Source organism: Lynx rufus, unplaced genomic scaffold, assembly GCF_022079265.1.
Source record: "Lynx rufus isolate CCGP_SWC_20201006 ecotype Redwood Valley unplaced genomic scaffold, mLynRuf1.p SCAF_6, whole genome shotgun sequence".
NCBI classification, from domain to species: domain Eukaryota; kingdom Metazoa; phylum Chordata; class Mammalia; order Carnivora; family Felidae; genus Lynx; species Lynx rufus.
In genome coordinates this window covers 60,210,873-60,224,014 of record NW_025814878.1, presented here as the reverse complement: position 1 = coordinate 60,224,014, position 13,142 = coordinate 60,210,873, and the positions used below count along the sequence as shown (strand labels likewise).

The following is a 13,142-nucleotide window of genomic DNA, read 5'->3' as shown; positions in this document are numbered from 1 at the left end:
CCCTTCCAGTGACTATATTTATGACCATTACTTTGAATTTTTTTTATCAGGCATTTTTGCTTATCTCAGTTTCATTGAACTCTTTTGCTGTGATTTTTGTCTTTTTCTTTCATTTGGGACATCTCTGTCATCTCATTTTGCTTGACTCTCTGTGTCCATATATTATGGAGGTCAGCTACATCTCCTGATCTTAAAAATAGTGGCCTTCTATAGAAGAGGTCCTGTGATACCCTGTAGCTCAGTCCCTCCTGGTCACCAGAAACAGGTGCTCCTGTGGTGTTTCTTTTGCAGGCTGTGTGCACTCTACTATTGTGCCTGAACCTCATTTACCTTTGGCCCAATCAGCTGCAGTGACTGACTTTGCCTGCTGTGGGCACACTAGGCAGGGTTTGGTCGCAGTGCAGTTGAGAAGTCTGAGGTCTCTGCAGGCTTGTAGGTGGGCAGGGTCAGCAGTCAGGCTGTCTGCTCTTAGCCTGTCTGCCACAGCTGTGGGATACCAAACAGCAAAACTTCTTTCTGCTCAGTGAAGAGGCTTTGCTGCTAGAATTGTGGGCATGCTGGTGTGTGAGATTACTTGGCCTCTCCCCAGGGCAGGAGTCACTTTGTAGTTGTGCGTATCCCTGCTGGGGCTGCTTTCAGGTTATGGTGGGGCAGGAACCACTTGGTTGTTATGCCTGCCAAGGCAGGAGGGTTGGATTGGCAGGTCTGCATAGGAATGTGGGGACACAGTGCTAGAAAGATAGGTAGAGCATTAGTACTGGCTCCTGCAAATGTCCAGCTATCTAGGATGGGGGAGGGGAAGAGAAATGGCACCCCCTAGTACTTTTGTTTTTGGAGAAGTCTTCTGATCATTCCCACTCCTTTAGCATGTGTTCTGAGATTAGTAAGTGATTCTCCTTCAGGTATACCCCAGGCACTTTTCAAACTGCTACTATTGTGCTGTGTCTTTGGTTGAGTCATTTACTATGCTGGCTTTTTAGTATATGTGCTGCCGAAGCGAGCACTATGCTGGCTTTTTAAAGGCGGAACTCAGTTTCCTATTGCTATCTGACTCTCTTGGAGTTAAGCCCAGTTGACTTGTAAAGTATGTGGAGTTAAATCTTGGTGATATTAAAAGCTTCTAAAGTTCAGCCCCATAGGTTTTCAAGGCCAGATGGGGACTCATTTCCTAGTGCATATCCCAGTACTTCTGGTGCCTAGTGTGGGGTCTAATCCTCTCCTTTCTCTTTGCTTGTGGTGTAAGTCCTTTTTGTGGTTAATCTCACCTGGGTGGTTGGTTCCCAACCATGTGTCCACCTCTCCTGCCCTTTTTGACGTAGCCTCCTGTCTGTGATTGATTGTGAAAGGTCTTCTGCCAGTCTTTAGGTCATTTTCAGAGTTAGTTACTTAGAGTTAGCTATAGTCTCAGAGCTGTGTCCATGGGAGGAGGTGAACCTGGGATCATCCTACTCTGCTGTCTTCCCTGAACTTCTATTTGATTCTTAGAATTTTCATTTCTGGCATATTTCCCAGCTGATTCACATATGGTAGCTGTCTTTCCTATTAGATCTTCTAATGTTTTGATAATAGTAATTTTACCTTGCTTATTTAATGATTTCAGTATCTGTTTCATATCTAGTTTGGTTCTGTTGACTTCTTTGCCTCTTGACAGTTATTTTTTTTTTCTTTTTTGTATGCCTTATACTTTTTGTTGAACATGGGTCATCCTATATAGTGATAATAGTGTTTATGTCTGAAACTGGGCTTGCCTTTGTTTCTGCTAAATCTTTAGTTTGAAGGAGTGTTTAATATGTTTGAAAGAAACAGTAAGTTCTCTATATCAAAGAGAAGCTATCATAAGTTCTGTGGAGTTAAATGTATCCTAATTTACTTGCCATTGTCTTTTTATTATTGTTTTTATAATCACTTTTGGGGGTCTTATTCTTTGTAAGGCATTTTCTATTTTTAAAAACACTTAGGGAATGAACTGAGCTTATCCCCAATTTACAAGTATGGAAACTTAAGTAAAATTAATTAAAGATAAACACCTATCAAATAAGAGAATGAGAACTTGAATCTCCAGGTCTGTCCAATTTCATATCTTAACTATTACCCTGTTTAGATTCATCATTTTACTTCATAAAATAAATGGTTGGGTACCATTTATATTGAAGACCCTGTAATAAGTGCTATGGAGGGACACCATGATCAATATGACATGATCTGCATTTAATAAAATGCTAGTGTGCTAAGAATACACCTCAATATCCCTTTTCACTATACAGTTGAAATAGTAGAAATACTCAGTAATCTTATTTATAAATGATACTTAGATTATGTGTGTTAGAGAAAATTTTCTGGTTGCTGTGAAGGTTCATTACCATTGTCAGTGGCTCAACTCTCCTTGTGAGGAAGACCATGATTGGCTTATTTCCCAGACTATTACTTGTGTTCAGAGCTCATGAGGGATACAGTCCAAAAGATATGCTGCAAAGATAAATTAGACTGTGGAGCACAGTAAGGGTATAGAATTAGACATGTGGAAATGATGATTTGACAGAATAAAAAAGCTGAAGCAGAGTAACGAGGAGGAACAAAGAACATTCTTCTCAAGCCTTAGAGTAGAACTTGAGTGAGGATAGGGAGGAAGAAAACTCAGCAGACAAGAATGAGATGGTCAGGTATTAGGATCAGAAATCTAGGAATGCTGTCCGGTAGAACTTTCTGTAAGAATGAAAATGTTCTTTATCTGTGCTATTCAGTACAGTAGAAAATACTAGTCACTTTAAATTTAAAGCTAGAGGACTTCCCAAGCTTGTCAACCTGGTACTTAATCCACTGGTTTTGAGGGTTAGTTTACTTCTGCCAATTATGTTTTGAGCAGACGAAGTTCTTGCTCAGATACTTCTCTTCTTTGTGTTTTTGCCTCAGTTTGGACAGATAATTCCTTATTCTCCAGCTCTTTGGCTTTGAGAAGTTTTGTTTTTTGTTTTTTTTTTTGTTTTGTTTTGTTTTGTTTTGTAATCCGTATTTTGTTTAATAATTGTTTGCCATTGGAAATGTTGGTCTATGTAACCTAATCTTTATTGCTAGGAACAGGAATCTTTTGATTTGAATTTCATGGGAGAATGCTGTGCTTAAAATTTTCTAGGCTTCATGGATAATCTTTTATATATTCTTCCTTTATTATTTTGTCTCATGCTTGTTTTCTTATTTTTTGCAGGATTTTTTCATAGGTCCAGTGTTGAAACTTTCTTAATTGTGACTCTTCATTAGTGGTGTTTTTTTTTTTTTTCTTTTTATAAACTAGGCTAGTAGGCAGCTTAAATGTTTGATCAATTGTTTCCAGACCATTTTCTTACCATCATTTCCCTCTATATAATAGATTCCCTTTGTAACTAGCCATAAGCTTTCCTAAAGCCTATTATAGGTTCTTTTTCTACCTCTTGTGTTCTTAATGCTATTCTTGTTTTCAGAGTAGATAGAGGACATAGACGACCACTTCTTCTTTTTCTTCTTCTTCTTTTGGAAATGTTAATGAAAGTTCTGTTTTGTTTCCCTAGATGGGGCTGCTCTGTACATGGCATGTCTACTCTAAAGTTTAAATCTTATAATTTAGTTCTCTGCTGGTTTCTAACCTTGCAGTTTCTGCATTTCCACATGCTTCTCTTTTGGTACCATTGTATTTCTCTCCATGCCTTAAAGAGTATGTTGATTAATTTAGAAATTAGTAGCATTTTTCTAATGGCCTGTTATAGCTTTATATATTAATGTGGGTTTGAATTACTTCAAATATTCCATCAAAGTGAGTGATTTTTTTTTTTTGCAGGCTTATGTTTCTAATACTTATTTTGTAACTTATCATTTCAAAAGTAAGTACTACAGGAAGAAACTGTAATTTTTTTCTTGAATGCTCATAATTTCCCCAAATAAGCATCCATGGTATCCTCTAGTAGTTGAATGGATAAACTGGCACATTCATACAATGAGATAGTATGTGGCAATAAAAAAGAATGATTTATAAATCCACAAAAAGACATGAATGAACCTTAGTTATGTATGTATGACTAAATTTCAAAAGCCAGTCTGAAGAAGTTACTGTATGATTCTACCTATGTAACATCCTGGAAAAGACAGCAATAGAGATACTAAAAAGATCAATTATTGTCCAGGGGATTGAGAGAGGAGGGATGAATAGAGGGATGTCAGTGGATTCTGAGGTCAGTAAAACTATTCTATATGACACTGTAACAGTGGGCAAATATGCTTTTGTCAGAAGCCATAGAACTGTACAACACAAAAGGTAGACTTTGATTAATAATGATGTATCAATATTGGTTCATTATGTGTAACAAACATACCACAGTAATGCAAGGTATTAATAACAGGAACCATATGTGGGTTGGAGAGGGGGTGTGGAAGAGAATGTATGGAAACTGTACTTTCAGTGCAATTTTTCTGTAAACCTAAATTCTATAAAGTAAAACTTATTAAATATATTCATACCTGATAGAGTTTAAATATGACTATACAAAGTAATTAAATAGACGTAGGTAATATTTAAGTAACAAAATAATAACTTACATGGGAATATGTTTCTTTTTTATTGTTGCCAATTTGGTCTTTGTTCTGCCTTTTAAGAAAAATCTGTGTGGAATACCTCCAATCAGTCCTGTTCCTGTATTTATTTTTCTTTTTGGTTTTTTCTATTAGGTGTACTAGCCCTATCTTGGTACCCACCTGGTACAAATGATGAAAATGGAGAAAATACTGATGATTTGGTACCAACTATTTTGGATAAAGCTCATAAATATAATCTGAAGGTATTTAATTTATTTTTTATTGAGATAAAATTGACATATTAATTTCAGGTGTTCAGCATAATGATTTGATGTGTTTATTTTGTGAAGTGATCATCAAAATAAGTCTAGTTAACATTTATTACCACACAATTAGAAATTATTTTTTCTTGTGATAAGAATTTTTAAGATCTATTCTCTTAGCAGCTTTCAAATACGTAATACAACATTAATTATAGTCACCGTGCTGTACATTATATACCTAGGTCTTTTTTATTTTGTGACTAGAAGTTTGTACCTTTTAACCATCTTCACCCATTTCATCCCTCCTCACACCCACCTCAGGCCAACCACACATTTGTTCTCTGTATCTATGAGGTTGTTTTGTTTTGTTTTTAAGATTCCAAATTTAAGTGCGATCATAGGGTATTTGTCTTTCTCTGATAGACTTAATTCACATAGCATAATGTCCTCAAGGTCCATCCATGTTGTAGCAGATGGCAAGATTTCCTTCTTTTTTGTGGCTGAATAATATTCAACCAACTTTTTGGTGCTGAATATCAGCACCATTTTCCAACAGTATTTGCTTACTTTATATTCTTTGCCACATTTTGGTAATTCTTTTAATATTTCAAACTTTTGCATTATATTTATTAAGGTAATCTGTGATTAGTGGTTATGACTTGCTGGAAGATGAAATGATGGCTAGCACTTTTTAGCAGTAAAGTATTTTTTAATTAAGACACATTGTTTTTTTTAGACATAATGCTGTTGCAAATGTAACAGACTACACTGTATGTAGTGTAAGCATAACTTTTTTATGCACTGGGAAGCCAAAAAATTCATTTGACTCATTTTTTGCAATATTCACTTTATTGAACTAGTCTGGAACCAAACCTATAATGTCTCTGATATGCTTGTAAGGATGCAATAAGCATAAGTATTTTTTCAAACTTGTTTTTGTTTCCTTTGGATAAATACCAGAAGGGAAATTGCTGGGTCATATGGTAGTTTTATGTTTATTTTTTTTAAAGAACTTCCATAGTGTTTTCCATAGCAGCTGAATCAATTTATATTCCCACCAACAGTGCACAAGGGTTCCCTTTTCTCCACATCCTCTACATTACTTGTTATTTCCTATCTTTTTGATAATAGCCATTCTAACAGGTTTAAGATATACCTCTTTGTGGTTTCATTTGCATTTCCCCGTTAAGTAAGTGATGATGAGCACCTTTTCATGTACCTATTGGCTGTCTGGATATCTTAGAAAAAATGTTAAGAACTTTAATTGGATTGTGTGTTTTTAAAATTTATATTGGATATTAACTCCCTATCAGATATATGATATGCAAATATTTTCTCCCAGTTGCTAGGTTGCCTTTCACTTTGCTGTGCAGAACCTTTTTAGTTTGCTATAGCCCCACTTGTTTGTTTTTGCTTTTGTTGCCTTTGCTTTTGGTGTCAAATCCAAAAAAAAAAAAAAAATTAACATCGCTAAGCTCTGTGTCAAGGAATTTGCCACCTATGTTATCTTCCAGTTTTGTAGTTGCTAAATTTATAAGATTTTAATCCATTTTTGGTTAATTTTTTGTATGGTGTAAAGCAGTGGTTCAGTTTCAGGTTTTTGCATGTAGCTGTCCAGTTTTTCCAACACCATTTATTGAAGAGACTGGCCTTTCTCCATTGTGTGTTCTTGTCTCCTTTGTTGAAGATTAATTGGCCATATCTGTGTGGGTTTTGGGGGAGGGAGCTTTCTTCTGTGTGGGTTTTGGGGGAGGGAGCTTTCTGTTCTGTTTGTTCCATTGATTTATATCTCTGATTTTGATCTTGCCAGTACCAACCACATTGTTTTGATTACTGTAGCTTTGTAATACAATTTGAAATTAGCGACCTTGATACTTCGAGGTTTCTTTTTCATTCTCTGTTTTGGTTCTCTTGTGGTTCCATACAAATTTTAGGACCATTTGTTCCATTTCTGTTGAAAATGCCATTGGAATATTCCTAGGGATGGGATTTAATCTATAAATTGCTTTGTATAGGATGCATGTTTTAACAATATTAGTTCTTTCAGTTTATAAACATGGAGTATCTCTCCATTTGTGTCTTCCTCAGTTTCTCTCAATGTCTTCTATTCAGTGTCCAGATCTTTTACCTTCTTGGTTAAATTTATTTTTAGGTATTTTATTATTTTTGATGCAGTTGTAAATGGGATTTTCTTAATTTCTCCTTGTGATAGTTTATTCTGAATTAACTTGTATCAGAAAAAAATCTAAAAGTTTATTGAGCATATCTTTACATAGCATCAGATTTCACCCATTACTTCTAGTCAACCTTTGAGAAACAGCTGATTCTTATGATACTAAAATACAGTGGAGAGTTTACCCGTTATCTATTGCTACATAACAAATTGCCGTAAAATTCTGCAGTTTAAAGGAACAAACATGTATTATCTCACACATTTTCTAAAAGTTGAGAATCTGGAAGTGGCTGAACCTGGTGGGTCTGGTTCAGGGTCTCCCAAGAGGTTGTAGTCAGTTTCTTTGCTGGTGCTGCAGTTATCTGAAGGCTGTAGGATCCACTTCCAAGCTTCTTATGCAAAGGTTGACAGGCCTCAGTTCCTTTCAGCTATTGGAATGGGAGTTCTGGTTCTTCATCACGTAAGCCTTCCCACAGAGTTACCTGAGTCCCCTTAACACATGGCAGCTAGTTTCCCCTTAGTGAATGATCTGAGACAGAGTCCAGTGTTTTCTTGACCTAATCTTAGAAGTGACTATCACTTTGACTTCTATGGATTTATCTACTGGTAGACCAACTAAACAAGTACAGCGTGAGAAAGATTTATAGACTGATCTCACTAATGAAAATATATGCAAAATTCCTAAAGCAAAAATGCAGATAAGAAGTGTTCATTAGCAAGAAGCTAAAGAAAGGTTTCAAGAGTATGAAATCTGAATTCAAATCTCTGCATTCAATCCTGACTCAGCCACATAAGAACTATGTAACACTTATGCCTGAGTTTTCTCATCTTTCAAATGGAAAAAGAAAATCTGCAGAGTGGTTGGAAAGATTACATGAAGTAATATATGAAAAGTGCTCAGTGTCTGGCACAGAGTAAGCGCTATATGAATGTTAAGTAAATAAAGTTTACTGGAGATAAAATATGTCATAACAGATACTGAAATCTTGACTACATAAAAACTCATTAGTAATCTTGTAATGCAAGTTTTTTAACTTGATAAATGAGGTCTTCTACTAACCTATATCAAACATTTAATGGAAAAACAATGGTAAAACTTGTTCATTAAGCCAAGATCAATCAAGAATGCCTTCTATCGTCAGTATTATTTAATAGTGATTGAATTCTGAACAAATCATTTTAACTAAAAGTGTTCCAAGTAAAATTACCATTCTTTTCAAGTTAAAAATACCTATAAAACTCATGAAAACTATCTAAAAACTATTATGTGTAAAGAGTCCAATAAGGTGGCCAAACCCAAAGAATATACAAGTCAAGAGGATTCTTGTATTATAGGGAAAAGAATGGAAAAAATGTACATTGAAGATAGCATAGCAGTAAATATACAAAGAAATCTTTGGCATTTTATGAAAGGATATAAAAGACTTGAATAAATGGAGAAACATGAATTAATTTTTTTTTTTTTTTAGTATTTATTTCATGGAGACAGAGAGACAGAGTGCAAGCAGGGAAGGGACAGAGAGAGAGGGAGACACAAAATCTGAAGCAGGCTCCAGGCTCTGAGCTATCAGCACAGAGCCTGACGCAAGGCTTGAACCCACTAAGTGTGGGATCATGACCCGGGCCGAAGTCAGACCCCTAACTGACTGAGCCACCCAGGCACCCCTGGAGAAACATGAATTTATTGTGAAGAGTCAAAATTGCCAAGTGGCCATTCTTTTAAACATTTGTATTTTATGTATTAATATAATTAATTTGTAAATTTAGTGCAATCCAAATGAAAAATTCTGATGAGATTTTATAGAACTTAACCACCTAATCCTAAAGTTTATAACTATGTTAGAAAAAAGTAAGACTTAAAAAAAATGTTTATTAATGAAGGGAAAAACTTGTTTTTCCAAATAACAAAATGTACTATAAAATGATAGATATTAGAAGTATGGCATTAGCATTACTATACAGAAAGAGATCAATGAAATGAAACAGTCCAAAAACAAAGCACTTTATGTGGAATTCTAGTATATAATTGAAGAATCATTTAGAATGAAGTATAAAAGGAATGTATTTAATAATCTTGTCTTCCTGGTACTGGTTTAGTTTTTTGCATTATTCACTCCACTGTTGTCCTTAAGCAGTAATTTTCATGTCTAATAATTCTTCTCAGGCTGTTCATTTTTCTTCAGGTTTATTCTTGTTTTTCTAAGGCAGTATGTTAGCAAATCTTGATGAAAATGTGAATCAGTATCTTTTCACTAGAGACTAGTTACTCTGAATTTTCAGGTTGTTACCACTCTTAAAAATCACTGAGGGTTTTTATTTGCTCTGAAACTTCTTCCAGTTTATATATCCTAATTAAATACAGCTGGTTTGTCTGGTACAGGTAAATTATTTCCAAATAAAAAGAGGAAACTTAGTTTTAATACTTCTTTCACAGCTTAAGGATTTAGTAGTTTATTGTGGAGTAGAACTGGAACTCTAGGGAAACAGGCAGGAGCAACTAGATAGGCAAATTCTTTTTTCTGTCTTTTTTTGTTTGTTTTTAATTCCTGTCCATAAAGCCTTCTCCTACTTTATAACCCTAAAGCTCTTAAGGCAGCATCTCCTAAATTAGGTGACTGGGAAGAGCTGTCATTTGCCATGTCCCCTGTACCATTCAGTTAGCTTTCATTGGCACTTGAAATCTGCAAATATACAGACCTTGCAAATTCTGGCACCAAGTCTGAAACTGGATAAGTGATATGATTTATCTTCTACAAAACAGGTCCAAGGGCTACTCTTCTTTCTCTATAACTATAGATATTATAATCCTGGGATATGAGAGGGAAGGGGCCTTCACAACCCAAGAAAGCTGGCTTTTTAGATTGTACTTTCAGAGTTTAAAGGTACACTGAGGGTGTTCTGATGAATGGGGATAGGTTTGGATTTCTCCTGTTTAAAGCTTATTGTTTAGGTGAATGTGGCAAAGATGTCTAATTGCCAACATACTTAGTCTTTTTGCATCAGATTTTTTTTTATTATGTTACAGTATTTTTTTAATTTAAATTTTAGTTAACATGCTGTGCAATATTGGTTTCAGGAGTAGAATTCAGTGATTCATCACTTACACACAACACCCAGTGCTCATCACAACAGGTGCCCTTAGTACCTATCACCCATCTAGCCCAACTACCAACCTTTTGCCTCTGTCAAGCCTTAGTTTGTTCTCTATCATTAAGAGTCTCTTGCGGTTTGTTTCCCTCCCTTCTCTTCCCCCCTTTCCCATATGCTCACCTGTTTCATTACTTAAATTCCATATATGAGTGAAATCATATGGTATTTGACTTTCTCTGATTGACATATTTCATTTGGCATAATACATTCTAGCTCAATCTACATTATTGAAAATGGCAAGATTTCATTCTTTTTGATGAATGAGTGATATTCCATTGTGTATGTATACCACATCTTTTTTATCCATTCATAAGTTGATGGACATTTGGGCTTTCTCTGTTGTTGGCTATTGTTGATAATGCTGCTATATAAACATTGGGGTGCATGTACCCCTTTGAATCTGTACTTTTGTATCTTTTGCATAAATACCTATAGTGCCATTGCTGGATTGTAGGGTAGTTCTATTTTTAGTTTCTTGAGGAACCTCCATGCTCTTCCTCAGAGTGGCCTCACCAGTTTACATTCCTGCCAACAGTGCAAGAGGGTTCTCCTTTTTCTGCATCCTCACCAACACCAGTTGTTTCTTGTGTTGTTAATTTTAGCTATTCTGACATGTGCCAGGTGGTATCTTATCATGGTTTTGATATGTATTTCCCTGATGATGACTGATATTGAGCATCTTTTCATGTGTCTGTTAGCCATCTGGATGTCTTCTTTGGAAAAGTGTCTGTTCATGTCTTCTACGTTATTTTGAGTTTGATAAGTTCTTTATATATTTTGGATATTAACCCTTTATTAGATATGTCATTTGCAAATATCTTCTCCCATTTTTTAATGAATATAATTTATTGTCAAATTGGCTTACATACAGCACCCAGTGCTCATCCCAACAAGTGCCCTCCTCAGTGCCCATCACCCATTTTCCCTCTCCCCCATTCCGCATTCACCCGTAGTTTGTTCTCTGTATTTAATAGTCTCTTGTGGTTTGCCTCCCTCCCTCTCTGTTTGTATCTTTTTTTTCCCCTTCCCTTCCCCCATAGTCTTCTGTTCAGTTTCTCAAGACCCACATATGAGTGAAAATATATCTATCCTCTGACTGACTTATTTCACTCAGCATAAAACCTTCCAGTTCCATCCACATTGCTGCAAATGGCCAGATTTCATTCTTTCTCATTGCCAAATAGTATTCCATTGAATATATAAACCACATCTTCTTTATCCATTCATCAGTTGATGGACATTTAGGCTCTTTCCATAATTTGGCTGTTGTTCAAAGTGCTGCTATAAACATTGGGGTACACAGGCCCTTATGCATCATCACTCCTGTATCCCTTGGGTAAATTCCTAGTATTGCTATTGCTGGGTTATAGGGTGGCTCTATTTTTAATTTTTTGAGGAACCTCCACACTATTTTCCAGAACGGCTGCACCAGTTTACATTCCACCAACAGTGCAAGAGGGTTCCTGTTTTTCCACATCCTTGCCAGCATCTATAGTTACCTGATTTGTTCATTTTAGCCACTCTTACTGGTGTGAGGTGGTATATCAGTGTGGCTTTCATTTGTGTTTCCCGATGAGCATCTTTTCATGTGTCTGTTGGCCATTTGGATGTCTTTAGAATTCTGCCCATTTCTTTGCTGGATTATTTGTTTTTCAGGTGTGGAGTTTGGTTAAGTTCTTTATAGATTTTGGATACTAGCCTTTTATCTGATATGTCATTTGAAAATATCATTTCCCATTCTGTTTGTTGCCTTTTAGTTTTGTTGATGATTTCCTTTGCAGTGCAGAAACTTTGATGAGGTCCCAATAGTTCATTTTTTCATTTAATTCTCTTGCCTTTGGAGATATATCGAACAAGAAATTGCTGCGGCTGACATCAAAGAGGTAGCCTGCTTTCTCCTCTAGGGTTTTCATGGTTTCCTAACTCACATTTAGGTCTTTCATCCATTTTGAGTTTATTTTTGTGCATGGTGTAAGAAGGTGGGCTAGTTTCATTTTTCTGAATGTTGCTGTCCAGTTCTCCCAGCACCATTTGCTAAAGACACTGTCTTTTTTCCATTGGATGCTCTTTCCTACTTTGTCAGAGATTAGTTGGCCGTACATTTGTGGGTCCAATTCTGGGTTCTATTACATTGGTCTATGTGTCTATTTTTGTGCCAATACCATACTGTGTTGATGATTACAGCTTTGTAGTAGAGGCTAAAGTCTGGGATTGTGATGCCTCCTACTTTGGTTTTCTTCTTCAATATTACTTTGGCTATTTGGGGTCTTTTGTGGTTCTATACAAATTTTAGGATTGTTCATTCTAGCTTTGAGAAGAATGCCTGTGCAATTTTGATTGGGATTGCATTGAATGTGTAGATTGCTTTGGGTAGTATTGACAGATATTAACAATATTAACACATATCAATATACAAATATAATAAAAAATATTAATATACAAATATTATTAACAAATACTAACAATATTTATTCTTCCAATCCAGGAGCATGGAATGTTTTTCCATTTCTTTGTGTCTTCTTCAGTTTCCTTCATGAACTTCCTATAGTTTTCAGCATACAGGTCTTGTACATCTTTGGTTAGGTTTATTCCTAAGTATTTTATGGTTCTTGGTTCAGTTGTAAATGGGATCGTTTATTTCTCTTTCTGTTGCTTCATTATTGGTGTATAAAAATGCAACCGATTTCTGTACATTGATTTTGTACCCTGCAACTTTACTGAATTCATGTATCAGTTCTAGGAGTCTTTTGGTGGAGTCTTTGGGGTTTTCCATGTAGAGTATTGTGTTGTCTGCAATAAGTGAAAATTTGACTTCTTTGCCAATTTTGATGCCTTTTATTTCCTTTTGTTGTCTGATTGCTGATGCTAGAACTTCCAACACTATGTTAAACAACAGTGGTGAGAGTGGACATCCCTGTCATGTTCCTGATCTCAGGGGGAAAGCTCTCAGTTTTTCCGCATTGAGGATGATATTAGCTGTGGGCTTTTCATACATGGCTTTTATGATGTTAAGTATG

The 13,142-nt window shown here is 35.7% G+C and overlaps 1 protein-coding gene across 1 annotated transcript in view; it reads left to right on the top strand.

The window, feature by feature from the left end:
- MANEA (mannosidase endo-alpha) overlaps positions 1-13,142 on the top strand; it is a 64,823-nt gene that overhangs the window by 32,839 nt on the left and 18,842 nt on the right. The window contains exon 3 of the mRNA XM_047102778.1: positions 4,693-4,802. Coding sequence (XP_046958734.1) covers positions 4,693-4,802 — 110 coding nt within the window. The remainder of the gene's footprint in view (positions 1-4,692; positions 4,803-13,142) is intronic.